The sequence below is a fragment of the Nymphalis io genome, chromosome 30 (genome assembly GCF_905147045.1).
Source record: "Nymphalis io chromosome 30, ilAglIoxx1.1, whole genome shotgun sequence".
Taxonomy (NCBI): Eukaryota; Metazoa; Arthropoda; class Insecta; order Lepidoptera; family Nymphalidae; genus Nymphalis; species Nymphalis io.
The window spans coordinates 5,132,309-5,159,587 of NC_065917.1; the positions used below are offsets into that span (position 1 = coordinate 5,132,309).

General features: G+C 35.2%; 2 protein-coding genes across 2 annotated transcripts in view; both read left to right on the forward strand.

The window, feature by feature from the left end:
- Positions 1 to 3,477: 3,477 nt before the first annotated feature.
- Positions 3,478 to 7,249, forward strand: LOC126780094 (uncharacterized). Its single transcript, XM_050504359.1, has 2 exons — positions 3,478 to 3,862; positions 6,164 to 7,249. The coding sequence occupies exons 1-2, from the start codon at positions 3,524 to 3,526 to the stop codon at positions 6,611 to 6,613; spliced, it is 789 nt and encodes a 262-aa protein (XP_050360316.1). The 5' UTR covers positions 3,478 to 3,523; the 3' UTR covers positions 6,614 to 7,249.
- A 6,969-nt stretch (positions 7,250 to 14,218) lies between these two features.
- LOC126779858 (uncharacterized) overlaps positions 14,219 to 27,279 on the forward strand; it is a 28,188-nt gene continuing 15,127 nt past the window's right edge. Inside the window, exons 1-2 of the mRNA XM_050503976.1 lie at positions 14,219 to 14,287; positions 18,334 to 24,439. Of these exons, the coding sequence (XP_050359933.1) occupies positions 14,259 to 14,287; positions 18,334 to 24,439 (6,135 nt within the window). The 5' untranslated portion in view covers positions 14,219 to 14,258. The remainder of the gene's footprint in view (positions 14,288 to 18,333; positions 24,440 to 27,279) is intronic.

A 27,279-nucleotide genomic window follows, 5' to 3' on the forward strand; every position in this document is an offset into this window, starting at 1 on the left:
TGGAAACCGCAACCCTCGGGGCCAGATGTTGGCCGACTTTATGGAGAAGGAGGGACTCTTTTTGATGAACTTCTTTTTCAAGAAGCCAGGTCAACGTAAATGGACCTGGGTGAGCCCTGATGAGAAAACCAAGAATGAGATAGACATCATCTTGTCGACGAGAAGACAAATATTTAATGACGTCTCCGTGATCAATACAGTCAAAACTGGGAGCGATCACAGACTCGTAAGAGGCTCATTAAATGTCAATGTTAAACTCCAGAGGTCCCGACTGATGAAGTCTACGCTCCGACCATCACCTCTTCAAATCCGAAATCCCGAAGCCTTTCAGCTCGAACTCCAAAACCGATTCGATTGCCTAGCAGACAGCGAGGAAGTGGACACATACAACGACAGGTTTGTGGAAACTGTCCGTACGGCTGGGTCTAAGACCTTCAATACCAGCCGTACAAAAGGAACCAAAAAGATCTCTGCCTCTACCCTACGGCCTACGGAGGAAAGACGGAAAATGATTCTGACGTCCCCAGCTGATGCTGCCAGCTATCGGCTGATCAACAGACAGATTTCAAAGTCTCTAACTCGCGACACTCGCCAATTTAATTCAATGCGCATTAAAGAGGCCATCGAGCGGAACAAAGGCTCTAAAGAGTTCGCCAGAGATCTGTCTGTTGGTCAGAGTCAACTGACAAGGCTGAAAACTGAGGATGGCAGAATAGTCACGTCAAGATCTGAGCTGTTGGAAGAGGTTGAGAAGTTCTACGGTCAGCTGTACACGACAGCTCAATCACCTGTCAGTAGTCATGCTGCAGATCTTTGTAAATAAGAAAATGTATTTCTTAGTATTTAACTATCATCATCATCATCATCATATCAGCCGAAAGACGTCCACTGCTGGACACTCCCCTCTGCTGCTCTGTCCCCACTGCTGGATACTCCTCAGTCTTCTGTATAACTTGCCGCAGCGTATGTATGTGGTCTATGGTGCTAAAGCCTTTCCGGAATCCGGCTTGTTCGGGTGGCTGGAAGTCGTCAAGCCTTTGCTCGAGACGATTCGTAATGACTCTCGAAAACAACTTGTAAACATGGCTCAGCAGAGAAATGGGCCTGTAATTCTTCAGAAGGGTTTTATCACCCTTCTTAAAGAAAAGTACCACCACACTTCTGTGCCATGCCTTTGGCGTTTGACCTTTGGCTATTCGGAGTTAAAAAGCCTCTGAAGAGCCCTGAGGATCGGTGTACCACCCGCCTTCAGAAGCTCGGCTGTAATACCATCATCACCAGGTGCCTTGTTGTTTTTGAGTGTAGTGTCGGGTTAGTCTTGCTCTGGGATTGCAAATACAAAGTTAAAGGCTAACTATAATAATAATCTATATGTATAGCAGTCATATATATGACTGCTTCGTTGGTCTTGTGACTTGATGTAAGGCCGCAGACCCGAAGGTTTCACCCGCTGGGTTTAATTCTTAGGTTGGGCCGACAAAAAATTATTGTGTTTTTCTGTCAGAAAATTCTCAGTAGCAGCCCGGAGTCTGGAAGTTGGAAGTGGCAAAGGTTTCCGTGCCTCGGATAGCACGTAACACCTTGGTCATGCGCCTGAACTCTTTTCGGTCGTGTCGAATTGCCGTCCCATCGGATGATGGGAGTGAGAGAAGAGAGAGTGCACCTGTGTTTGCGCACTCACTTGTGCACTATAATATGTTCTGCGCAGTTGGCTAATCTCTCTTGAGATTGGCCGCCGTGGCCGAAATCGTTCTGGAGGACATTATTATTATACATAAATGAGTTTTGACATCAAATATAACATAAGAAATTAGTATAATCTTACAATGAAATCTAGTTTTTATTTATATAACTTCATAAGGTATATTTTGAGTTTGGCAATATAGCTGTATAAAAAAGTAACAGCCTGTAAATGTCCCACTGCTGGGCTAAGGCCTCCTCTCCCTATTTGAGGAGAAGGTTTGGAGCTTATTCCACCACGCTGCTCCAATGCGGGTTGGTAGAATACACATGTGGCAGAATTTCGATGAAATTAGACACATGCAGGTTTCCTCACGATGTTTTCCTTCACCGAAAAGCACGAGATGAATTATAAACAGAAATTAAGCACATGAAAATTCAGAGGTGCTTGCCCGGGTTTGAACCCACGTTCATCGGTTAAGATTCACGCGTTCTTACCACTGGGCCATCTCGACTTATATAGCTGTATAATGATTTATAAAATAATAGTTTCGTGTGTCAAGAGAAAGACCTAATAACAGGTATAAAAATTAGTTATGTTCTTTCTTGTAGTTCAATCTTGCTTCAGACCGAATTTTATCAAAATCGGTTCAGTGAGTTTTAATGAAATTTTAATTTTTATATAATTAATATGATTAGTAAAAATTGAAATAACCGATAATGCGGTTAAGGTTTGACGAGCCAGTTGGCGTGGATGGTGGATGCTTGCCTTTCACGGCGAAGGTTGTGGGTTCGATTCCCACCCAGGACAGATATTTGTGTTCATGAACATGTCTGTTTGTCCCGAGTCTGAGTGTAATCATCTATACAATTATGTATTTACAAAAAGAAAAGTAGTATATCAGTTGTCTGGTTTCCATAGTACAAGCTCTGTACAAGCTATATTTTGGATCAGATGGCCGTGTGTGAATAATGTTCCAGGATATTATTATTATTATATGGTTCACTTTTGTTCACTACTATGACAGGCGAAGTATGTATATATATATTATATACTACATATATGAATACTATAATGACAGACGTGTTTTTTCAGCGTATTTGCTACGGATTTGTAAAAATCGAAACGGTTAATATGTATTAAGTATGTTTTTATCCATATAACACTATAATGTATGTTTCGAGTGAAGCTACTCGAACTAACAGTTTGCTAATTATTATTTATTTAATAATTAGTGGCCGTGAAAGCGCAACAAACTGATAGTTACTTTTTGCCATTTATAATATTAATATGTATATAAAAGTCGACATTTTTAATGCACAAATTTATCACGATTTTTATTTCTCAGTCTTATGACCTGGCTCATTCTCCATGTATCTGGAATGGGAAGATAAGGACCCTCATTAATTTATTATTAATAATTTAATTATCAAATAACGTTTGTCTAATTTTTTCTACAACAGTACTCGAATGTTCGTTACAAATTTTACACTTCGAATGTTTCATATAAAAAAGCGTCATATTTCAATAATAATGCTGACGGCATGAAAAACACATTTGCAAATAAGTCGTGTTTAAAATGGCGGCGCTTAGCGCGGCGTTAGTATACTTGCATAAATTGTTCAAACACAACAACACATGGAGAACCTATACAGTCATATTTGCTTAATTTGTATAAATAAAGCAACAACGCAAATAACGAAACGCGTTTCCGTCGACTTATAGTTACGTCACACGTCAAACAAGACGAATATTCGCATCGATCAGCCATATTTGCCTCAGTTGAGCCAGCGCGGCTGACCAGTACAGACGTGTTAGTAATTTTACAATCCACGTGTCAATATGGACTGGACGAACGAAACTGTGATGCGATTCCTAGAACTATATCAAACGCATCCTTGTATCTGGGACCCTAAACATCGCTCGCATAGAAACAAAACACGTCTGAGCGACGCTTGGGACGATATTAAAAACAAGTTGGGTGAACCGTGCACCGTTCAAGAGCTAAAGAAGAAGAAAGAGTCATTGATGGCAGCGTACAGAGGTTACAGAACGAAGATCAAGAAATCGGAATCATCTGAAATGAAGTCTGAAGTGTACCGACCGACGTGGTTCGCGTATTCGTTGATGGACAGTTTTCTGGGAACCGTTTATAAATGCACTATACCAAATAACACTGAGGTACGTAATTTGTTCGCGTTTTGTACGCAATCGTGTATTTGTATAGAATATACTTACGTCAATAAATTATGCTTTTATTGACGTAATTATTCATACATATTAGTTATTTATATTCGATTGTTTTCATTATAAACCACCGAGATGGCCTGGTGGTAATAACGCGTGAATCTTAACCGATGATCGTGGGTTCAAACCCGGGCAAGCACCACTGAATTTTCATTTGCTTAATTTGTGGTGGGAAACCTGCATGTGTCTAATTTCACTGAAATTCTGCATGTGTATTCCACCAAACAGCAGCAGCGTGGTGGAATAAGCTCCAAACCTCCTCCTCAAAAAGGGAGAGGCATTAGCTCAGCAGTGGGGCATTCACAGGCTGTTACTGTGTACATTATAAAAAATCCTTACTAATATTATAAATGCGTAATTGAGTTCGTTTGTTTATATATTTGTTTGGCTGTGTGTTACGCTTTCACGTTTTATCTACTCAACCAATCATCCTTAAGTTTTGCATACAACTTATCAGGGGTACAGAAAATGGGTACATATCTAACACCTCCCATTGTATTCAATATATTCGAAGAAATATTATCCGCACGATCGCCTTTCAAGCGAACGCTGCAAATACCGTAACAGATAAACGAAAACTTTGTATCAAACATTTGTATTAGAAGTTGTTTATAGGCATTTTTTTTTATTTATTGAGTTTATCGCGTATAGATAGACGCGGCGAGGGACTTTGTTTTATAATATTAAGTAATAATGCTTATCGTATATGTTTTAACTTGTCTACCCTACAATAACAAAAAAAAACCTATAAAATTACTTGACTAGCTGACTGACTCGTTTTTAAAAAATTGCTACGAATTACAAAACCAAACAAATTACGAAAATTTAACAAGCAATCATCTGTAAATGGTAAGTTTTCAAATTGTACTATTGTTTGTATTCAGGTAAAATAATAAATAAGATTTAAATTCGGTTGAGAGATGTTATAATAATAATAATAATAATAATAATAATAATAATAATAATAATAATAATAATAATAATAATAATAATAATAATAATAATAATAATATCCTGGGACATTTTTCACACACGGCCATCTGATCCCAAATTAAGCTTGTACAAAGCTTGTGCTATGGAAACCAGACAACTGATATACTACATATACTACTTTTCTTTTTGTAAATACATACTTATATAGATAATTACACCCAGACTCAGGACAAACAGACATGTTCATGCACACAAATGTCTGTCCTGGGTGGGAATCGAACCCACAACCTTCGGCGTGAAAGGCAAGTGTTCTACCAACCACGCCAACCGGCTCGTCGTGTTATGAACGAGAACAATATGACGATAACAAAAGAAGAAAACAAAAGAAGTAGGTAATAAAAGAATTTGAAACTCATGATTATTTCTTAAAAATAATAAATCAAAATCTTTACACGCTTATAATATAAAAATTTCATTTCTTTCGTATTTGTAAAGCGCTATGTTTAGTTATTTTTACATACGTATTTTAACTAAACAACAGTTAACTCTGAAGTTAGGCAAATACATAAAAAAATAGATTATACAAACGATGACAGATTTTTTTTTTTATTAATTATTAATTATAATACAGGACAAGAATATTTTCATCCATCTTTGTGACAAAACCTACGAAGTGTCGAATATTATTTGAATAATTATTAGGCAAGTCGAGATGGCCCAGTGGTTGGAACGCGTGAATCTTAACCGATGATCTCGTTCAAACCCAGGCAAGCAGTACTGAATTTTCATGTGCTTAATTTGTGTTTATAATTCATCTTGTGCTTGACGGTGAAGGGAAACATCGTGACGAAACCTGCATGTGTCAAATTTCACTGAAATTCTGCCACATGTGTATTCCATCAACCTCACCACCAACAAAAAAAAAGAGAGGAGGCCTTGGCGCAACAGTTGGACATTCACAATCTCTTACTGTAATTATTAGGCACACAATTGCTCAAGTACTTTCACACTGGTAGGTAGGGCTTTGTACAAGTTCGCCTGGGTAGGTACCACCCACTCATCAGATATTTTACCGCAAAACAGCAGTACTTGGTATTGTTTTATTCCGGTTTGAAGGGTGAGTGAGCCAGTGTAATTACAGGCACAAGGGACATAACATCTTAGTTCCCAAGGTTGGTGGCGCATTGGATATGTAAGCGATGGTTAACATGCCAATGTCTGTATACCTATACTATAAAAAAATATAATAATACTCAGTTAAATATTTCTAATGAATAAATAGTAAATAATTTATATTTTCAGGACAAGCAACATCTCCAGAGTCAAGATGATAGCGACGAGTTGAATATTATCGTCGAATCTGATGAATCGAGCCTAGAACAGAAATATTCATCACAGGCGTCATTCCAACATGATTCTACTAATCAAGAATCTATATCCTCACAGCTGAAATCAAACCTGGTGACATCCAGGAAGAGGCAGTATAACCCTGAGCCGCAGAATAAACAAACAGATCAGGCCATCCCACAAACTGTGCCCCAGCACAACAATGAAGAAGACGATGAATGCAGTATTTTCAGTAAACTGATAGCGAAGAAAATGCGAAAGCTCTCCGAAGAAAGAAGGGATTTAATGATGATTAAGATAAATCAGTTATTTTATTCTGAATGCCATGAACACCATAGACCGAGTTCTTTACCGATGGTATCTTTCCCTATGGGTAACAAAACGTCATTTTTAACCAGAATGTAAAAACGTGATAGCAGCAACTTATAGTAGCTTTTTGACGAATCTGAGATGCCAGGGTCCTTTATGCTGGTCTTCTATAGATGATATGGACGTTCTTCATTCTCAAGAAAGACTATCCAGAAGTGCGCGACGTATTATACGATATATGTGTACCTAACCAGCTATTACTGGGTGGTACCTAACCAGCTTGCACACATCTGGTGTGTTGCCGCTCTCATAATCCGTGGGACCAACAGCTTTACTTGCATCTCAAGGTCAATAGCTATAACAAACGTGAAAAGATTCTGAGGCAAAATGACAGCCTTTTCCGTTTAACAAGAAGTATTGGAGTTTATTTCACTACGCTGCTCCAATGTTGGCGGTTGAGTATGTGGCAGATTTCATCCGACACATGCAGACGTTTCACTTCAGCCGAGATGAATTATTAACAATTTAAGCACATGAAACTTCAGGCGCCTGGGTTTCACGACTGGATCGTTTCGGCTTATTGAGAACAGATACAACCTCATGATAAAATTAACCAGCGAAGTGAAGTATGAAACTATAACTATACACATAGTGACATAATGACTGAAATTAATTGACAAATTTACGTTTGGTGAAGAGTGCTCATGTACAGACAGCAAAAAAATGTGTTAAACGTGGAAATTGATTATTAATAAAATAATTCTTAATAACAGTTTCCTTAATTAACTATATATATGTATATATATATCATTTTCTTATAAAAATATAAAAACTCACCACAATAACTAAAAATCAACCTTATATATATGGAAATACAAGCGTTTTTCTAACCATTAAAATAGCATAGGAACAGAGTTGCTATTAATGTGGGAGCAGAAAACACCAAATTTTTATCACTTTTTATTTATCTTTATGTTGATATATCAGAAATGAGGTTTTTAAAAAAAATACGGATATGAGAAATTTCTGTAGATGTACGGCTGTATGATCTATGATTTTTGTCTGAACTATTTTTATGATAGCACTGTTTTTTGGCGGACGAGCTTATGGGAGACCTGTTGTTAAATAGTCACCAACGCCCATAGACATTGGCATTGTAAGAAATGTTAACCATCGCTTACATCGCCAATGCGCCATCAACCTTGGGAACTAAGATGTTATGTCCCTTGTGCCTGTAATTACACTGGCTCACTCACTTCAAACCGAAACACAATAATACCAAGAACTGCTGTTTTGTGGTAGAATATCTGATGAGTGGGTGGTACCTACCCAGACGAGCTTGCACAAAGCCCTATCACCAATAAACCAGCAGAAAACCGAAACCTAACCTTGAAAATATAGCAAACGTGATATCCATGTGATATTTTTTATAACCTGAAGATATGTACCAATTTTCAGCTCTATTCGAATTATAGTTAATTGAAATGTGTATTTTGAACGGACTTTATATAGCTCTGGGGTGAAGCTATCGACAAGCATGGAGAATCGTTGACTGTCAGCCTCGATATCTCCAAGGCTTTCGACAGGGTCTGGCACAGAAGTCTTCTCTCCAAGCTGCCGGCATATGCCGGTCTGCCTGCTCAGCTATGCACCTGGATTGCCAGCTTCCTACACAAGCGTAGCCTTCGTGTTTTAGTTGATGGTTGCGCTTCACAATTCTATGTAGTGAATGCTGGGGTCCCCCAGGGATCTGTGCTATCTCCCACACTTTCTTTTGCATATCAATGATATGCTCTCTCTTGGGAACATACATTGCTATGCAGACGATAGTACAGTGCATGGTGGATACCACGGACGCGCAGTGGCTGGGCGAGCGGAAATTGAGGAGAGGCGGAAGGATCTTGTCATTGAATTCGATAGGACGTTAGAGCTCTTCGCCAAATGGGGCTCTGATAATCTTGTTGAGTTTAATGCCAAGAAAACACAGGTATGCGCTCTCACGGCGAAAAAGTCAACATTTTCCCCTCTTCCCTCCCTCTGTGGTACTCCGCTGGTGATGCAATGCAAAATCGCCATGCTGGGGATTGACGTTCGCTGCGACCTTAGTCCAAGGGATTACATTGAGGCTGTTATAAAAACAACTTCACGGAAACTCGGAGTTCTGAACAAGGTGCGGCGCTTTTTCACGCCACAACAACTGTGTCTGCTGTACAAAACACAGGTACGGTCTTGCGTGGAATATTGCTCGCACCTTTGGGATGGCTCCGCTAAGTACCTACTTGAGGCCTTGGACCGGTTGCAGCGACGTGCCGTACGCATTATTGGCGACGTAAAGGTCACAAACACCCTTGAACCTTTACAATTGCGTCGTGAGATAGCAGCACTGAGCGCTTTCTATCGACTGTATCACGGCGAGTGCTCTGAGGAATTATTCTTTCTAATTCCTGCTTCTCCCTTCCTTCTTAAGTCCACGCGAGCTGGTTCTCGATGTCACCGCCTAACTGTGACATCAATTCCATCGCGAACAAAGAAATTTGGCAACACCTTTCTTTGTCGCACTTCCAAGAAATGGAATTCCTTACCAGCTCACGTGTTCCCCTCCTCTTACAACCCGGGTTCCTTCAAACGAGACGTGAAGAGGCATCTTGCGGGCCGGCAAGGCGAAGACGGCTAGTGCAGAACGTTTTTCCCGTCTGTACTGGCCGTCGTCGCGTTTGGACTCTACTACCACTTACCATCAGGTGGAGTAGAGTCATTTGCCCTCCCGGCGATATAAAAAAAAAAAAAAAAAAATGATAGTCACCTGTATGTCTGTATGTCTTTATCACTTAAGGGTTCAACTTTCAAATATCCTTCCTTAGTACTAATCTACTGTGTAGAAAAAAACCCGTGTGCACATTTTCATGATGCTACCATAGCACCATGGAATATCCCGTTAGCTTGGGCTGTACATTAACAAATCAGTCAGCCATACTGGTATTCCTTTATATATGTATATAGATATACAAATGTCAATGAAATGTTTGTTTGTACTCAAATTTTCGTCGTTTTAGGCATTTTGAATATCACCGCAGACATTAGCAAGTAATATTAAAAACTTTTTTATATAAATTCGAATCGAAGCCATTGCAAAGTAGCTCACCCAAAGAACTATTTAATGAAAATCTTCGTAAAATTTAAGACTGAACTATGAAAACACTGTCGAAGCCTGATTTTAGAAAATATATATTGTTAGAAATGCTTATTTATGTACTTCACTTAATATTTTTTTATTTTTATTTTTATTTATTAGGGAAACATACAGCATATCGTATATTACAACTTAATATAATAATCATATTTTAACACTTATGCCAGTTAAGTTTCCACTACTGTTTTAACAGGGAAGTGGACTAATTTTGATGTTACATAAAATATAACTATTTATGACAAAGTAATATATTAATAATAATTGCATTATTAAATATATATTTAATAATTGCATATTTCTATATTGTATTTGATTTAATAAAATTATAATCGGTTTCAGAACGTTATTGCTATTGTTGGTAAAAAAGTTAAAAAATAATTTTCCCGCGTATAGATATAAAAAACGAGAACTGAACGACTGTCATCGAATTAACAATATATCATATTTTGTTTAAATTAAATTTAAAATATCCCATAAGCTTATTATAATGTTAAATATATTAAAATTAACTAATAATAAAATTTATTACTTCTACTGGTGTATTTATTAATATGTATTTCTTTTTTGTTTTGTATAAAGATACCGATAACACAGGTCTGCGATGAAAAAGTTGTTTGTTTTTTTTTTTTTTTTGTGATGTTTACCTATGTTGCAAATATCAACTTTTTTTATTGTATCACGTCACATTTATTTTACACTTAAGTTGAACAAATATTTTTTACAATAATAACAATTTTTGCTTGACCAATGTGACAGAATATAATTTTAAAAACCGCGACAATATTTTATTGGTATCGAAACAGAGGACAAAATTTATCTGTAGCCCATTCAGTATTTCTTAAAGAAACTTACGAAAGTGTTTTAGAAAAAATACCGAACACAAATGGTTATTTTTGCGGTGACTTGAAAATAATTTGCATGCTTCTTGGGCAGTAGCAAGGTTATACGAAATTCCCTTGTTATATTTGTGAATGGAATACTGCTATCAAAAATTAGACTAGCATATCAGAACAAAATTAGAAGTTGGGGTAAAAATGTCATTAACTCGAAATTGATAGAATAAAGTGCTGCTTCCACCACTTCATAATAAACCTGGTATGATGAAACAGTTTGTGAAAACATTGCCACAAGATGGAAATAGTATTAAGTATCTTTGCTCTTGTTTTCCAAGTTCATCTGATGCTATGTTGAAGCCTTCGGACGGGACCTGATATCAGGAAACTTATTAAGAATGCATAATTTGAAAAATTCATGATAACCTTAGAAAAAAATCTTTGTAATGGCTATAATAATGTCATTTCCAAGTTTTTAGGTAATACAAAAGATCCTGATTAGAAAAATATTGTCAATTATATTTTAAATGCCTACAAAAACTTAGGCTGTAACACGAGTTTAAAAATTCATTTTTTGAAATCACACATTGATTGTTTCCCAAAAAATCTGGGCGACTACAGCGAGGACCAGGTTCCATCAAGATGTTAAAGATATGAAAAGAAGGTTTGCAGGTCGTTGGGATGTTACTATGATAGCCGACTATTGTTGGATGTTGTACAAAGCAAAAACTCATAAAAGAAAGTCAACAAAACGTTTAAAAAAAACAACGTCATTATTAAATATTCTGTTTAAATGCACTATCGTTATTTAATTTAATAGCTATAAACATAATAAAACTTGGTAATAAATTATTAAATGATTTCCATTCATTTTATCCAATGTTTGCTCCATACATTTTTAATCAAAAAGCTAAATCATCTGAATTTTGTAAATTTGACGTGGTATATATCATATGACTACTGTTTTATATTGCTTTTAGAACATTTATACGAAATAATAACAGTTTTTGAAAAAAACTTTCGAAAAAATTAATTTCGCAGACTGTGTAATTGTAATATAGATACAAGAAAATTAAGTAATTAGTTTCTCGTGTAAGTGAACTATTGTTCTTGATGAGAAATAAACTTTTTAAACGAAATAAAAGAATCGTTTTCAATTTGTAACGCAGTGATACAATGTTGGCAGACGCGTTCCTCTATTTCTTCTTATAATTATATTAAAGACATATTTGTTCGTCGACTCCATAAGTAATGGACAAAATAATAGACAATATTTTATAATTAATAGGCATTTTTTCATCAAAAACCTTAAAATTTTATCAAAATCGGTTTAGCCGTGACAGCGTAACAGACAGAGTTACTTACTATTTATAATATTATATTAATATAGTTAAATAAAATTGCAGTGTATATCTGTTATTTCAAAATGAATGCCCCTTTTTTAAGTTAATATGGCTGCGGTGCGTCATATTTGACATACAAAATGGAGGCTGGACTGTTTAATAAAGTTAGTTTCTTACCGGTTCTTCTCGATAGATGCTGCTTTCTGAAACGCTGGTAGAGCTGGTAAAATAGTGACCGCTTTATTGTAAAAAAATACTTAAATATAATAATTATTATTATTACATTATTTAAATAAATTCAAAAACAAAGTCACAGGACAAATATTAAAGCGAAATTGCAGGTTTTGACAAAAACATCTTACCAGGATACCAGAAACGTTGAAGAGATATATTATAAATTCACACGATTCCAATTATTATAATAATGTTATAAGAATATACTTTATTATTAAAGGGCCAAGGTTGAATTTTCTTTGAACGGATATAATCAATACTGTCTGCCATCATGGCCGGCCTCTTTTAACCGGATAGTGTGATTGGCCGGTGAAGTCTACTCACACATAGATTATATCAATTGTATGTGTGCTGTTTTTCATGAAGGATATACATTTTTTATTTGTTGTCGATGCGTGTGTGTGTGATGTCTTTAATGTGTTGAAGTGTTTCAATGTGCGTGTTTTTACATCTTCATTGACTTGGGATGTCCCAGGTGACTTCCTTAGGGTTGCTGGTCTTACCACGGTAGCATGCGAAAGCGATCCCGTGGCGCTCCTCGTTAAGACGGAAAGGGTACCGCTGGTTTTTTAATGGGTATTCCGATGTTCGGGGCGCACTCGGCGCCTTGGACACCGGCGAGCCCCACATACGCTGAGGCTGTTCCCGTGGGGGAAACGCGCAAGGCGGTTTTTCAGCGTTAAAAAAAAAGGGTTGCTGGTCTTCGTGCCTTCTCTCAACACGCGAGCGAAAACTAGTATTACATACATATGTTACATATTAAAATATTTATTTATGTTCCGGAACATAAACATTATTTTAATTATGAAGTGATTTTATTTTTATTTTACATCGGCTTCAGTACAGCTCCAAGTACCATCTCGGTTTCATTGTTATTAAGCACTAGAGGGAGGGGCGTTTAGGTGTTAACTTAAGCCTACATAAAGCCCTGCCACCAAGTAAGACCTTAAAATAAATTTAACTTATATTCTACATAGTTTGTTTTTCATTTATCACCGTATACTAACAACTCTTGAACCTACAGGCCTTGAGAGCTTTACCAATAACGTGGGGCCTGCCAACTGCCAAGTCTTGAACAAATATCGGGTACACGATTTAGGGCGCTAAGTAAATGCGTCCATCTAATTGTCCAACGCTTAAATACTCTATTAGAAATATAAAAACAAAACGAGCGCGATTCAATATACACATAGCGCCATCTATTAGCGCAAAGATTAAACTGTTCTTATCTTATATGTTTATTTTATTATTATGTCGTCTTTGGGTTGGTAGAATACACATGCAGGTTTCCTCACGATGTTTCCCTTCACCGTCAAGCACGAGATGAATTATAAACACAAATTTAGCACATGAAAATTCAGTGGTGCTTGCCCGGGTTTGAACCCACGATCATCGGTTAAGATTCAACATCGCATTCTAAATACTAGGCTCTCTCGGCTAAGATCGGTTATCATTATCATGTAATTAGTAACTTATCATTTACTAGTTATTTATAAAACGATAGCCTACTTATATATGTTATAAATAAAACAAATTTTATCGCGATTTTACCGTATAGCGCCATCTCTTGACGGGGATACGAATCGCTTTCAATTAAACGGCTGAGTTTTTCTCGGCTCTAATAATTAATAAATAATTAAAAAATACGTGAACTTTTTTTTCAGGAAATCTTAATATATCAAGATTTTTTTCCGTGCTATTTTTAACCAAAAAACATTAGAAGTTGCTGGGTTGAAAATTAAGGATTATCAACCTTACTAATTAATATACGTTGCTTAGGGGCGAATAATTAAAGAATCACCCGCTAATCAAACATCATAAGGCATGTATTTTTACGTATGAAATTTCAATACTAAAAAAAAATACGGAAAAATACATACTCAAACATGTTTAACGTACTTATTAAAACATAATCAAAATAAGTCAAGCCGTTAACTAGATCGAAATTCTATATATAAAATACAGTTTAGAAATCACGCCCGTTATTATATAGCGTTGGTTTGTCAGTGGAATTTGGCCGTACGATCTTGTTGGCAGCGTCAGTAAGTATCTAATGGTTACGTTATAGTAAGCTATTAAAAATTCATTCAATAATTGGACCTACATCAAAACAGTATACATATTTTTTTGGTCATTTCAAAATGCGCTTTTATCTTCTATACAAAAATCAGTGAGAGTTATTTGTTATTTGTGTGTGTTTCTGTGAATGTGTGAACGTTGTTGTATTTTTAAAAATTTCTAATAGATTTTTTTTTCATTCAGAATGGTTATTAATGGCAGTGATTAATTATGTGTTCCAATCATGAATATTAACAAAATATTCTATAAAATAAAACATATTTAAAATTCTTTGTGACGGATTTGCTTTCGTCTAGGAACAAGGATACAGCATTAACATTGTGCAATGACTTAATAAAAAAACTAGCTTAAACGAATTCGGTAATGAATGAATGCAGAATTACTAAACTTCCATAGCTTTTTCTTTGAAAATTATTTTTTTCATACGAAATGATTTATCAACTTAGTGTTTAAATTTTCCAAAATCCTTCCTTAAGTGCTTACCCACTTTGTAAGCAAGCCGAGTGCAAATCTTCAACGTGCTAGCCCCCGTAGTTTGAGCTGTGCATCAATATGTCAGTCAGCCAATTATTCATTTCAGTAATCAGTAACAGTCTGTAAATGTCCCACTGGGCTAAGGCCTCCTCTCCCTTTTTCGAGTAGAAAGTTCTGGAGCTTATTCCAATACAAAATAAAATAATTCGTAGCTTAGTTAAAAACTCTCTCCTTCTATCATAATTGATTTGACATTAGAAAGAAGATGACAGCATTATTTAACTAATCCGCTAAATAACGTTTATTAGTAATCTGTGTATGTATATTTATAGTAGCTGGGCTGTTTCAATATTGGTTTTTATAAATATAACTAAATATAGAATGCATTCTATTTTTAAATAATTTAAAAATGAGTGCCAATTATGCAAGAATAAATTCGACGTTCAAAATTTTTAATAGAAATGTCAAAACCAATAAATCGATGTTTACTAAACGAATTATTATTTTTAATTTAAAATTCAAGTTTAGAAAACTTTTATACATCTGTATAAATAAAATTGAATATAATAATAAAATTATTATATTTTGAAATAATACGTCTATTTGCGATTTACCAAAACCAAAACAATATATTTTTTATTATTTTAATTTACCACCGCTGTGTACAATTACAATATTTAAATAACATTTATAATTCAGTTATGTGCGTTAAATTTAAATTTTTTAAGGATTTTCATCAATAACTGAATTCTACACAAAGCCATAAAACAAGACGTAGGCATGAAAATATCATATAATTTTAATTTTAATTCCTTTTTCATAAGCTCACCATTTACTTTTCTAACTTCTTAATATTATATATATCACAATATTTACAAAATTTTAAACTTTTTCTGATATTAACGAGCCTAATAAACATGGCTGATAGATATTACCGCGAAAAACTATAAAATCATTAACGGTCTTACTTATACACGTTGTTTAGCAGATTAGTTAAACAATGCTGTGTCTTCTTCTTTCGAATGTCAAATTCATAATGACAGAAAGAGAGAAATTGATGTTCAACTAAACATTGCCAAGCAACGTTTACAAACAAGGCCGTATATGATTATTAACGAAAAAAAATTTTAATTATATAAATGTGAAAATAAAGTGACAATTCGATATCACTTTAACATAATATGCTATAATTAAAGTCAAATTGAATTTATGTATATAATATTTTTGAACTTGGGATATTTATAAATCTGTCTACTGGTGGTAGGGCTTTGTGCAAGCTCGTCTGGGTAAGTACCACCCACTCATCAGATATTCTACCGCAAAACAGCAGTACTTGGTATTGTTGTGTTCCGGTTTGAGTCAGTGTAATTACAGGCACAAGGGACATAAAATCATAGTTCCCAAGGTTGGTGGCGCATTGGATATGTAAGCGATGGTTGACACTTCTTACAATGCCAATGTTTTTTTTTATATATGCGCCGAGATGGCAAATGACTCTACTCCACCTGATGGTAAGTGGTAGTAGAGTCCAAACGCGACGACGGCCAGTACAGACGGGAAGAATGTTCTGTACTAGCCGTCCCCGCCTTGCCGGCCCGCAAGATGCCTTTTCACGCCTCGTTTGAAGGAACCCGGGTTGTAAGAGGAGGGGAACACGTGAGCTGGTAAGGAATTCCATTTTTTGGTAGTGCGACAAAGAAAGGAGTTGCTAAATTTCCTTGTGCGCGATGGAATTGATGTCACAGTTAGGCGGTGACATCGAGAGCCAGCTCGCGTAGACTTATGAAGGAAGGGGGAAGCAGGAATAAGAGAGAATAATTCCTCAGAGCACTCGCCGTGATACAGTCGATAGAAAGCGCTCAGCGCTGCTATCTCTCGACGCAATTGTAAAGGCTCGAGGGTGTTTGTGACCTTTACATCGCCAATAATGCGGACTGCACGTCGCTGCAACCGTTCCAAGGCCTCCAGTAGCTACTTAGCGGAGCCATCCCAAAGGTGCGAACAATATTCAACGCAAGACCGTACCTGTGTTTTGTATAACAGGCACAGTTGTTGTGGCGTGAAAAAACGCCGCACCTTGTTCAGAACTCCGAGTTTAAGGGCGTTGGTGACTACTTACCATCAGGTGGTCCATAGTCCGCCTTGCTATTATATAAAAAAAAAAAATTCAAATTCAATTCAATTCGGTGACAGTCACTTTTTTTTAATTACGCGCGGGAAAAAGCTCGTTACGTTTTTAAACTCAACCATAAAACAATGGCGATTATTTTCTGGAATCGATTATATTTTCATCGAATCGAATACAATAAAGAAATATGTAATTATTAAATATTTAATTGAAGTGCAATAATAATAATAAGTAACTGTTTTTAAATTTTTATTTGTATTTATTTAAGACTTTGACGAGCCGGTTGGCGTGGTTGGTAGAACACTTGCCTTTCACGCCGAAGGTTGTGGGTTCGATTCCCACCCAGAACAGACATTTGTGTGCATGAACATGTCTGTTTGTCCTGAGTCTGGGTGTAATTATCTATATAAGTATGTATTTACAAAAGAAAAGTAGTATATGTAGTATATCAGTTGTCTGGTTTCCATAGCACAAGCTTTGTACAAGCTTAATTCGGGATCAGATGGCCGTGTGTGAAAAACGTCCCAGGATATTATTATTATTATATTACTTTAATTTAGAAATTAATATAATCACTATTGAAGTACATAAATAAGTATTTCTAACGCAATTTTTATCCTTTATATTTTTTCAATAACCAATATAAGTAATCACAAATTACTATTTGTGATTATAATTCATCTCGTGCTTGACGGTGAAGGAGAACATCGTGAGAAAACCTGCATGTGCCTAATTTCATTTAAATTACGCCACATGTGTATTCTACCAACCCGCATTGGAGCAGCGTGGTGTAATAAGCTCCAAACCTTCTCTTCAAAAGGGAGAGGAGGCCTAGCAGTGGGACATTAACAGGCTGTTACTAGAATATAAGTAATAATAATAATAATATCCTGGGACATTTTTCACACACGGCTTAAATTTTGGCAAATTAAGCTTGTACAGAGCTCGTACTATGGAAACCAGACAACTGATATACTACATATACTACTTTTCTTTTGTAAATACATACTTATATAGATAATTACACCCAGACTCAGGACAAGCAGACATGTTCATGCACACAAATGTCTGTCCTGGGTGGGAATCGAAACCACAACCTTCGGCGTGAAAGGCATCTACCACCCACGCTAAACGGCTATAAGTATATTTTTATTAGGTAATTAATCTAGTTTGGTCGACTTTTTTCTTATGAAGTTTTTGCTTACATTTGATCATATTTTGTTTTTGTTCGATCAAACCATACAACTATAGTAATCCGAAACAAAAAAAAATATATTATTAACACTATTCCACCATTGTATATTATGTACGAACTTTTAGCGTTGATTAGCGGTGCTGTTCAACACTTATTTATCTCTTTCTGTCATCATTGATTTGACACTCGTTAGAAGAAGACGACATAGCTTGACTAATCATCCCTTAAAAATTATTTTAATTAATTCAATGGTTATATGTGTGGAGTTAAAACTAATAATTAATCGGAAGCTGATAAAGTTAGTAGATTTATATTCAAAACACTTATTGTATTATTTCAGTGGCCTCTACGATCCAGTCTTGGATGACACGGAAGATTATTATGTACCGATAACAGAAGAAGACCTGCAAACGTCTAATATTTCTGGACAAACCTATACTATAAATTATGCGGACAGACAAAATGTGGAAAACAATTATGGTGCTAACGTTACAAAATCAGATACTAAATTCGAAGATCAAATGAAATCAAATTTAAAAGATGTATTCCTACATATTAACGTGGACGATCTACCACCTTCAGCCAGATTTAAGCTACCTGTTTCTGATGAATATGACCCCGAAGGTAGGAAAATGTCGAAATTACAGAGATTATATCAGAATTTATTGAATATTGATCTTAAAAAAGTATCCCAACAAATAAGACTAGAAGAAAACAAAACTGTCAGACATACAGATGACATTAGACAAGATATAAATAGAGAAATTGCAAAAGAAATATTAAGACAAAATGAAATGACCAAAAAAGATTCTATATATACTGAAAATAATAAGCAAGAATGGGATATAATAAGAGAAACGGCCACAGATATTGTTGAAAAAAGTATAAATAAGGCGTTGTCGATTGCGAAAATGAAACAAAATACTAAAATCGAAAAAAATGTTGAGTTCGAAAATACTGAAATTAAAATGCATAAAGAATCAAAAGATATAGAGGCTTTAAAAGAATCAAAGGTTGAAAAGGTAGAAAACAAAACAGAGCTAATCCAAGAAGTGCGAATAAAAGACACTAACGAAAAGAAAACAACCTATGAGAAAAAAGAACTGAAAAAGGTAACTTTTAATGAAGATGTAATAGAAGACAAGAGTTACGAAGAGAGTCAAAATGAAGAAACAATTAACATTGAAAGTGACTCTAGGTTAACAGCGGAAAAAAGAAAATTATTAACGAGACAAGACATAGAAGAAGCTATAAAACCAGGCACCGTTCGTGATAGAACTGAAATATTTAATAAACACAATATAATAAACGACGTCAATAAATCTGATAAATACGAAAAAACATATATTAAAGAATCGGAACAATTATCAAAAAAAATGAAACGAGCAACAGACGATACTACATCTAACATCAAAATGGCACAACAGAGAGTATTTAATGTTGGAGCACAAACTATAAATAATATTCGGCGAGCAACGTACCCTACATTTGTAAACAGTTTATTAAAATCATTTTTCTCACATATTACCAAAGTTATGATTAGATTATCTAAATATGTAAGATTAAGGCCTCTACCATATTTCACTAAAACAGAAGAGAAACAATCTAGCGAACGAAGTAAAGCAATCAAAGAGAATGTTTTTTCTAAAGAAGGACAATTAATTATAAAGAGTAAACTATCTGGGGCTAAAATAGCTCAAATAGAAGGAATGAAACCTGAGGAACTAACTAAGAAAATGAATATTGTTATATTGGAACTTCAGAGAAAGTCGGGAATAGAAGAAGAATTAGATAAAAAAGATTATGTTCATATGGATTTCGACGAAAAAAGTTTTAATGAAATGGATTTTAGCAAAGAAGGTTTAGATAAAAAAGGTTTTGTTAAAATGGTATACAATAAAGATAAAAAACAATTTGTCGAAACGGATTTCGACGAAAAAGATTTTAACGAAATGGGATTCGATAAAGACTTCGAATACGACGGAAGTAGAAATAAAAGTGATGTAGGAGACGATACCCAAGGCATGTTTTACCAAAGCTATACACGTTGTGATAACAAACAGAACAATTATCAAACTTACGAGACAACCAAAACTCAATCAATGGAAATTAGAGAAATGAAAACTAAAAAACGTTGCTCTGAATACAAAACGACAAAAATTGATTCAAACGTTTGTAATGAGCAGAATGTAATGAGAAATGATGATGGCAATATAATTTACATAGCAATAGTAGAATCGCATGTTTATACGAACAGAGATGCTATTTTCGAAGAGCATTTACGGCGAATGTCAGAAAGTAAAAGTGTTATCGAAAAAACTGAATTAAACAAACTAAGTGATTTATTAGAAACGACAGATAAATTGAATGTCTATGTTGCACTTGATGACACTCGTAAGCTATCATTCGCAAGTGATACTATGATACCTGTTGATCATTCGCCATTGAATGAATTTGAAACTCAATCGATAAAATATATAAGAAGCGCTACTGATTTAGAAAACGTAGCGAAGAAAATTGCAGTACAAAATATAACGCAAATTATCGAACCGCTACTTCATATGGAGAACAAACAACATATAAGTAACAAACAAGCCCACGCGGTACTTGAAATGCCGGTAATATCGATAGCTGAAACGACAGACGTCTCAACGGAAGAAAAACAAGCTTATTTTCAGGCGCAAGTGTTCGTATCACAAAAATCTTACATGTCAGTTGAAGAACCTTGCAAACCGGTTATTGAAATAACAGAAATTGACGTTGACGAAGACGAAAGTGCAGTTATCGAAGAATCACAAATTAAAGTGGAGCTACCGGAAGCTACAATCGAAACACCAGTGAAATCCATTGCTGAGATTTCGGAAGTAATAACAAAAGAAGATGATATAGTTGAAATTGCCGTTACTAAGCCGAATACAGTTGAAGTGCACCCTATTTTAGATATTACTGCAAAGACCGTCGCAGTTACCTCTGAAGTTCTTTCCCATGAAGCCAGCGTAGAACTCTTCGATGTACCTAAGACTGCTGCTAAAACTTCGGACACTGTTATGGAAAAAACTTCAATGTCAGTAGCAGAGACTACAACAACTTCTCCAGAACGTAGCAGTGAGTTTTTAAGTGTTACCGAAGCGCGTAAAGAAACAGCTAAAATGAATATAAGTGAAAATTTAGCAATTGAAGTTTCGCATGTGTCATTTGAAGAACCAAAAAATGAAAAAATTAACGTACAAAAGTCTCAGTTCGAACAAGCGAATATAACCTTAACAACTAGCGTTGCAGCGGAAGTACTGGAAATAGCTGTTTTGGAAAAGGAACCAGAAACATTTGATGTTCCTATAATCAAAGACAAGAAAATGGAGTCATTAATGGAAAACTTCGTTTTTTCTATCGCTGAAATTACACAGGAAATTCCTAACGAACCTAGAAACGAACCCATTGAAGAAATTAAAACAACAAATCAAAACGCAACACTTCAAATTCAAGAATTTAATGCAACTGAAGCAAACGTTGTATATCCATCAGAACCGAAATTCCAAAGTTTAGAAATAAAGGATATCACAGAAATACAACCCCAAGCTTTAGTAGAACAAACAAACTTTACTGTAGCAGAACAATTAACTATATTACCTGAAGAAACGAGTAAAGAAATAGATGTAACAATAGCGCCAAACCAACAAGCAGATATTGCTATAGAAGAATTAAAAGCTGCAGAAATTATCACAGTGTCTACTGAAGAACCTGCACATGAAAATCTCGAAGTTCTCAAAATCGTTGAGAAGTTACCACAAACTTTAATGGAAAGTTGTGTCTTAACTCTCGCTGAAGCACAAGCTATAATACCTGAAGGACCTAAGGACGAATATTTTGAAATTCCACCTTTAACTACGAAACAAACAAAAATATTAACAGAACCTGCTTTATTAACAATTGCCGAATCAATTGATGTATTGCCTGATGGTCCCAAAGAAGGCGTATTCAAAGTCACTGAAGCTTCAAAAGAACAGACTCGTATCGATCTAGATGATTTAAAGCCTCTTCACACGACTACTGTTTTTATCGAAGAACAACACGAAGAGTTTCAAGTACCACAAGTCGATCAGAAGATCCCACAGACATTAATGGAAAATCCAATATTGACAATCCCTATTTCGCTAGCTATTTTGCCTGAAGGTCCAAAAGATGGACCATTTGAAATCGATAGCGTAACAAGTTTAGAACCTAAGGTTGATTTTGAAGAATTCAAAGCAGCTGCTGTGACCATTGTATTTCCTGAAGAGCCTAAACAAAAGAATTTAGATATCCCTATAGTCCTTGAAAGACAGCCACTATCTGAAATAGAAAGCCCTCGTCATTCTGTTGCTGAAATATTAGCGATAATACCAGAAGGTCCAGAAGCTGGTAGTCTTGAACTAAATAAGATACCAGAAGAAAAAATTAAAGTAAATTTCAACGAATTACACTCATTGGAAACAACAAGTACGTCGCTCGGGGAGTCTGTTAAGGAGGATATGATCATTCAAAAGACAATTGAAAAAAAGCTTCAGACTCAAATACAGGAAATGAATTTAAATATTGCTGAAACGTTAACAATAACCCCAGAAGAACCCAAAGATGAAACTTTTGTTGTAAATAAAACAGTTAATCAAGAAGCGCGCATTAATATTGAAGAGTTGAAAGCTGCAGAAAGCAAAATCATAATGTTAGAAGAGACTATAAATGAAGATTTAGAGTTACCAGACATAAAAAAATCTCTTGAAAAGCAAGTAAATGTATCTTTGGTTGAATCGACTGCTACTATGGTTGCAGAACAAACAGCTGTTACGGTAGCTAAAGAAGAAACGTTCAAATTTATGAATAAAGTACCAGTGACAGCTACAACACGTGACGTGAAGCTAGAAATAGTAGATGTGTCTGATGATTCCAGAAGCTTTGAAGACGTAGATTTGAATTACACTGTGGAGCTACCTAAAGAACACGATGATAAAGTTAATGAAGTATTTGCTGAAGCTACCATCACTAAACAGAAGACACCACCCTTAGAGGTGTTTGCGGAATACGAATTTAATGAAAAGAAAACGCAACAAGACTCCATCATATATGAATCTATAAAACTTTTGAAAAAAAAAATATTCAAACAATCTACGGACGAAAGTTTCAGCTACACGGCTCTCATCACAGATGAGGAATTTAATAGGAAAGTTGAAGAGGAGCTGATAAAAATAATATCAACAACCGAAGCATCAGAATATATAAAAAATGGAGATATTAGTACTTTTTCTTTTTCGTTAGCATCATCAGCCCTTACTCCTTTAATTGAGGAATACATGTTTAGAATTAGAGGTCCATCGTTGAGGAGATTTCAATATATAGATGATGTTTTTGAAGAAGCAACATTCAGGCTAAAGTCGAAATTTCAATCATCAACCGTTGAGAACTTTGATGCAAGTTTAACGTTAATATTACAAGATATAGCAACATCACAACTTCAATCAGAAGTCATTGATGTTGATATAGAATCAACGGAATATATATCTGAAACAGATATAAAGAAACAATATTTCGAGTCGCAGAAAACTTCCAAGTTAGATACAAGTGTTCAAGCTGAAAAACAAAGCTTACACACAGGTTTAGCTATAGCGAGTGCAGCAACGAAGCAAACAATTGAAACAGGTATCGACGTTACCGTATTAGCTATTGAGGAAGAACCTTTAATTGAAGCGACCAGATCGAAAGCAGTTCGAAAGACGAAGTCAAGTAAAAAATCAGCGAGAGCAGAAACTTCACAAGCTGAATTGAAAGCTAGTAAACTTGAAGTATCAGATGCAAGACACATCGAAGCCATGGAGAGCGAAGCGTCTCTACATTCTCAATCGCTAGGAGCGAGTATGGAAGTCAGTATGGGTAGTCTTAGTATGGAAATGAATCAAGAACATGAATCGCACCTACAAGTGTCTAAAAGAAAACATATTGAAGCGAGTAGAGTATCCGCGTCTGCATCTGACTTCGATCATGAAACAATTATATCTAAAGAATCTGTCACTAAATCGAAATCATTGGAATCTGACAAGAAACTCTCAATCAAAACTGACTTGAGAACAAATGAGGCATATGAAGTCACAAATGGCGAATCACCATCACCTCCATTGTCACCACCAACGCCATTAACCGATGAATATATATTCAGACTCGAAATTCCACTACCAGAAGAATGTGAATTCGTACCCAGGGATTGTTCTTATAGTCCTGAAAGCATAGAAGATGAAATTATATTGAGGAATGGTTTAATACCACATATCATAACTAGAATCGAACGTATAATTTACAGCCCCCCTCTACCAACCCCTCCTATTTCACCGGAAAGACAAATTATACCAATTTACAGGAAACCGACGCTTAAAGGGGGTTCGGGTGATGATAAAACAATCAACGCAAGCTTTTTTAAATTTCTGATATAAAATTGAAAAATCTAGGTATAGAATTCGATTTAATAATTAATACTTACTAATTAAATAATACTTTAGATAGAATAAAAATCAGGATTAGTATCAATAGTAAAGTCGAGTTCAAAAATCCAAAAATCGCCTTAGACAATAATAATGTCACGAGCACCGCAAATGTGATATATCCAACTTGATCAGAATAAATTTATAAAAGCAAATAAACAAAATTATAAATATAGAGCAAAATAAATAAACACAGAAATACAACGAAGTATATAATCCAGTATACATACGAATCACGCACACTTAAAGAACTAAGTACGTAAGGAGCGAGAATACTATTAATTTTGAATAAGATGCTAAATACATTACCAAGGCTGTACATATGAACATATACTATATAAAAATAGGTAAAAAGCAATTTAACCTTTTTTACTAAACAAATACATACATAAAGAATGGAGTTTGTTAAGATCATGTCATTCCTAAGTCAATAAAAGCGGAAAAACATCTTATCCGACCGAACGAAAGATAAAAAAGAATAAAAAACAATGACAGATTAAAAATATATCAAACAACAATAAGCGAGGATAACGTTTTTAATGCTTGCAACACTGAAAAATAACCATAGGTAAGTAAAACGAATTCAAACTTTAATTTTATTTATTTTTAATTTATGAAGCGATCGTTGAAAATATTCTTCTCTCGTCTGAATTATTGTTTGTTCTGACAAAGTTGAAACGCTTGGACCTTGGAATAATAACGCAAGAACTTTTATTAAAAATATAACCTCGCCTTATTAATTCTAGTAACCTCTGGTAACATGAGAGCTGATTGGGCTTGAGGATCTGTCGCAACAGATATGGTCCACGTCGGATCCCTTGAGGGTCTATCACCGACCACTGATCATGGCCAAATGCGGTATCAGGAACAGACTTTGCTAGTCAGAATTACCAACAGAAACACCCAATAACTTTTTTCTAACCCGACCGGGATCTGCGACCAGCGCAGCCGTCTAAAAACAAGCACTAGGGGTGTAACATCTTAAATATCATCGTTAGTACATTGTCGGTGTACGAGTGGTCTATTCACGCTGTGTCAATGTCTGGGTGAATGACCACTAACGATAGAATAAATGATAGGTGGTACTTACAGCACGAAACACTACCCCTAATAATCATGACCTATTGCAAACCCGCGACTTCGCACGCGTGTTTGGAGATAAGATGAAGAAAGTAGCCTATGACCGTCCTTGAGATTTAAGCTTGGTTCATATGAAATTTTATCAAAATCGGTTTAGTGATTTAGGCATGTAGGCCTAACAAACAAACATAGTTGCTTTTGCATTTATAATACTATTGTATTTCAAAATCAATTTTATTATATGTAATGTATATTTATTTATTTTCAGATACGAGACTCGAAGTTATCAAGAATATATTTAAGAACGCTCCAATGTTATTCATAATTGTTAATTTTTGATAAGTCTAATTAAAAAATTATAATAATTAAAAACAAAGTTTTATTTTATCCATGTATGTAAATGAAATGCATTATATAGCATTCCAAAGTAAAAGTGATTTAAAAAAAATAACATCGAATTGGTATTTTTTAAAATAGAACACCAAATCAAAGAAATTGATATAAATAACGCACTCAATTACTTTTAAAAAATCCAAACAACACAATTGAACACATTCGAGAAATCACAAGTCGTGCCAATAGTAAATTAATTATTTTACTTTTTTGTACCAACAAAATAGCGGTTCTTAAATTAGCGCGCGTCTTTTTTTTTAACAACGCTGTTGTATGTATCAAGGAGTCTCCTAACTATATTGTTACAACCAGAAATATAAAAGAAACTCATATCCTATGAGTTATTACTTACACCGTTGGTTGCCTGGAAGAGATCGCTATGAAGCGATATCGCCAAAATTGTATGCTACTTTTATTTAGGCTCTATCCATGTTTTGTATTTTTTTTTCTCTTTGTGGTGTACAATAAAGTAAGAAAAAAAAATAATCAATTCGATTTATATAATAACTTTAAAAGTTTATCTAGTATCCGCACGTAGGAGGGAAGATACCACGTAAAGATAAAGGGGGGGGGGGGATTGCTTAGAAACCCTATGTAATTTTCTATACCATGGAATAGTTCAAACATGAAAGTCAAACAACTAGCCAACGTCACTTAATTAAACACATAATTTCTCTCTTTCTGTCATTATTGATATGATATTCGAAAGAAGAAGACAAAGCATTGTTTAAATAATTACTCGCTGTTCAACATTAAAGTGATTGAATTAAATTATAAAGTGCGTGACGCCATTTATTTTAAATAATGTATCCGTCACGGGAATATACATATATACATACATAAACAATAAATATATAAGGAATAAAACATTTATTCGACGATAGAATCTTATATAAAACATTGACTGCCTCGTTGGTCTAGTGGCTTGATGTAAGGCCGAAGACCCGGAGGTTCTGGGTTCAATTGCCAGTTCGAGCCAATAAAAAGTTATTTGGTTTTGCTGTCAAAATTCTCAGTAGCAGCCCAGAGTCTGGAAGTTGGAAGTGTGTACACTCCCGTGCCTCGGAAAGCACGTAAATCCGTTGCTCCTGCGCCTGAACTCTTTCCGGTCATGTCGGATTGCCGTCCCATCGCATTATTGAGAGTTAGGGAATAGAGAGTGCACCTGTGTTTGCGCACACACTCGTGCACTATAATATATCCTGCGCAGTTGGCTAATCTCTCTTTAGATTGGCCGCCGTGGCCGAAATCGGTCTGATTGACATTATTATTATTATATAAAATTCCTAATGATATATATTAACATAAGA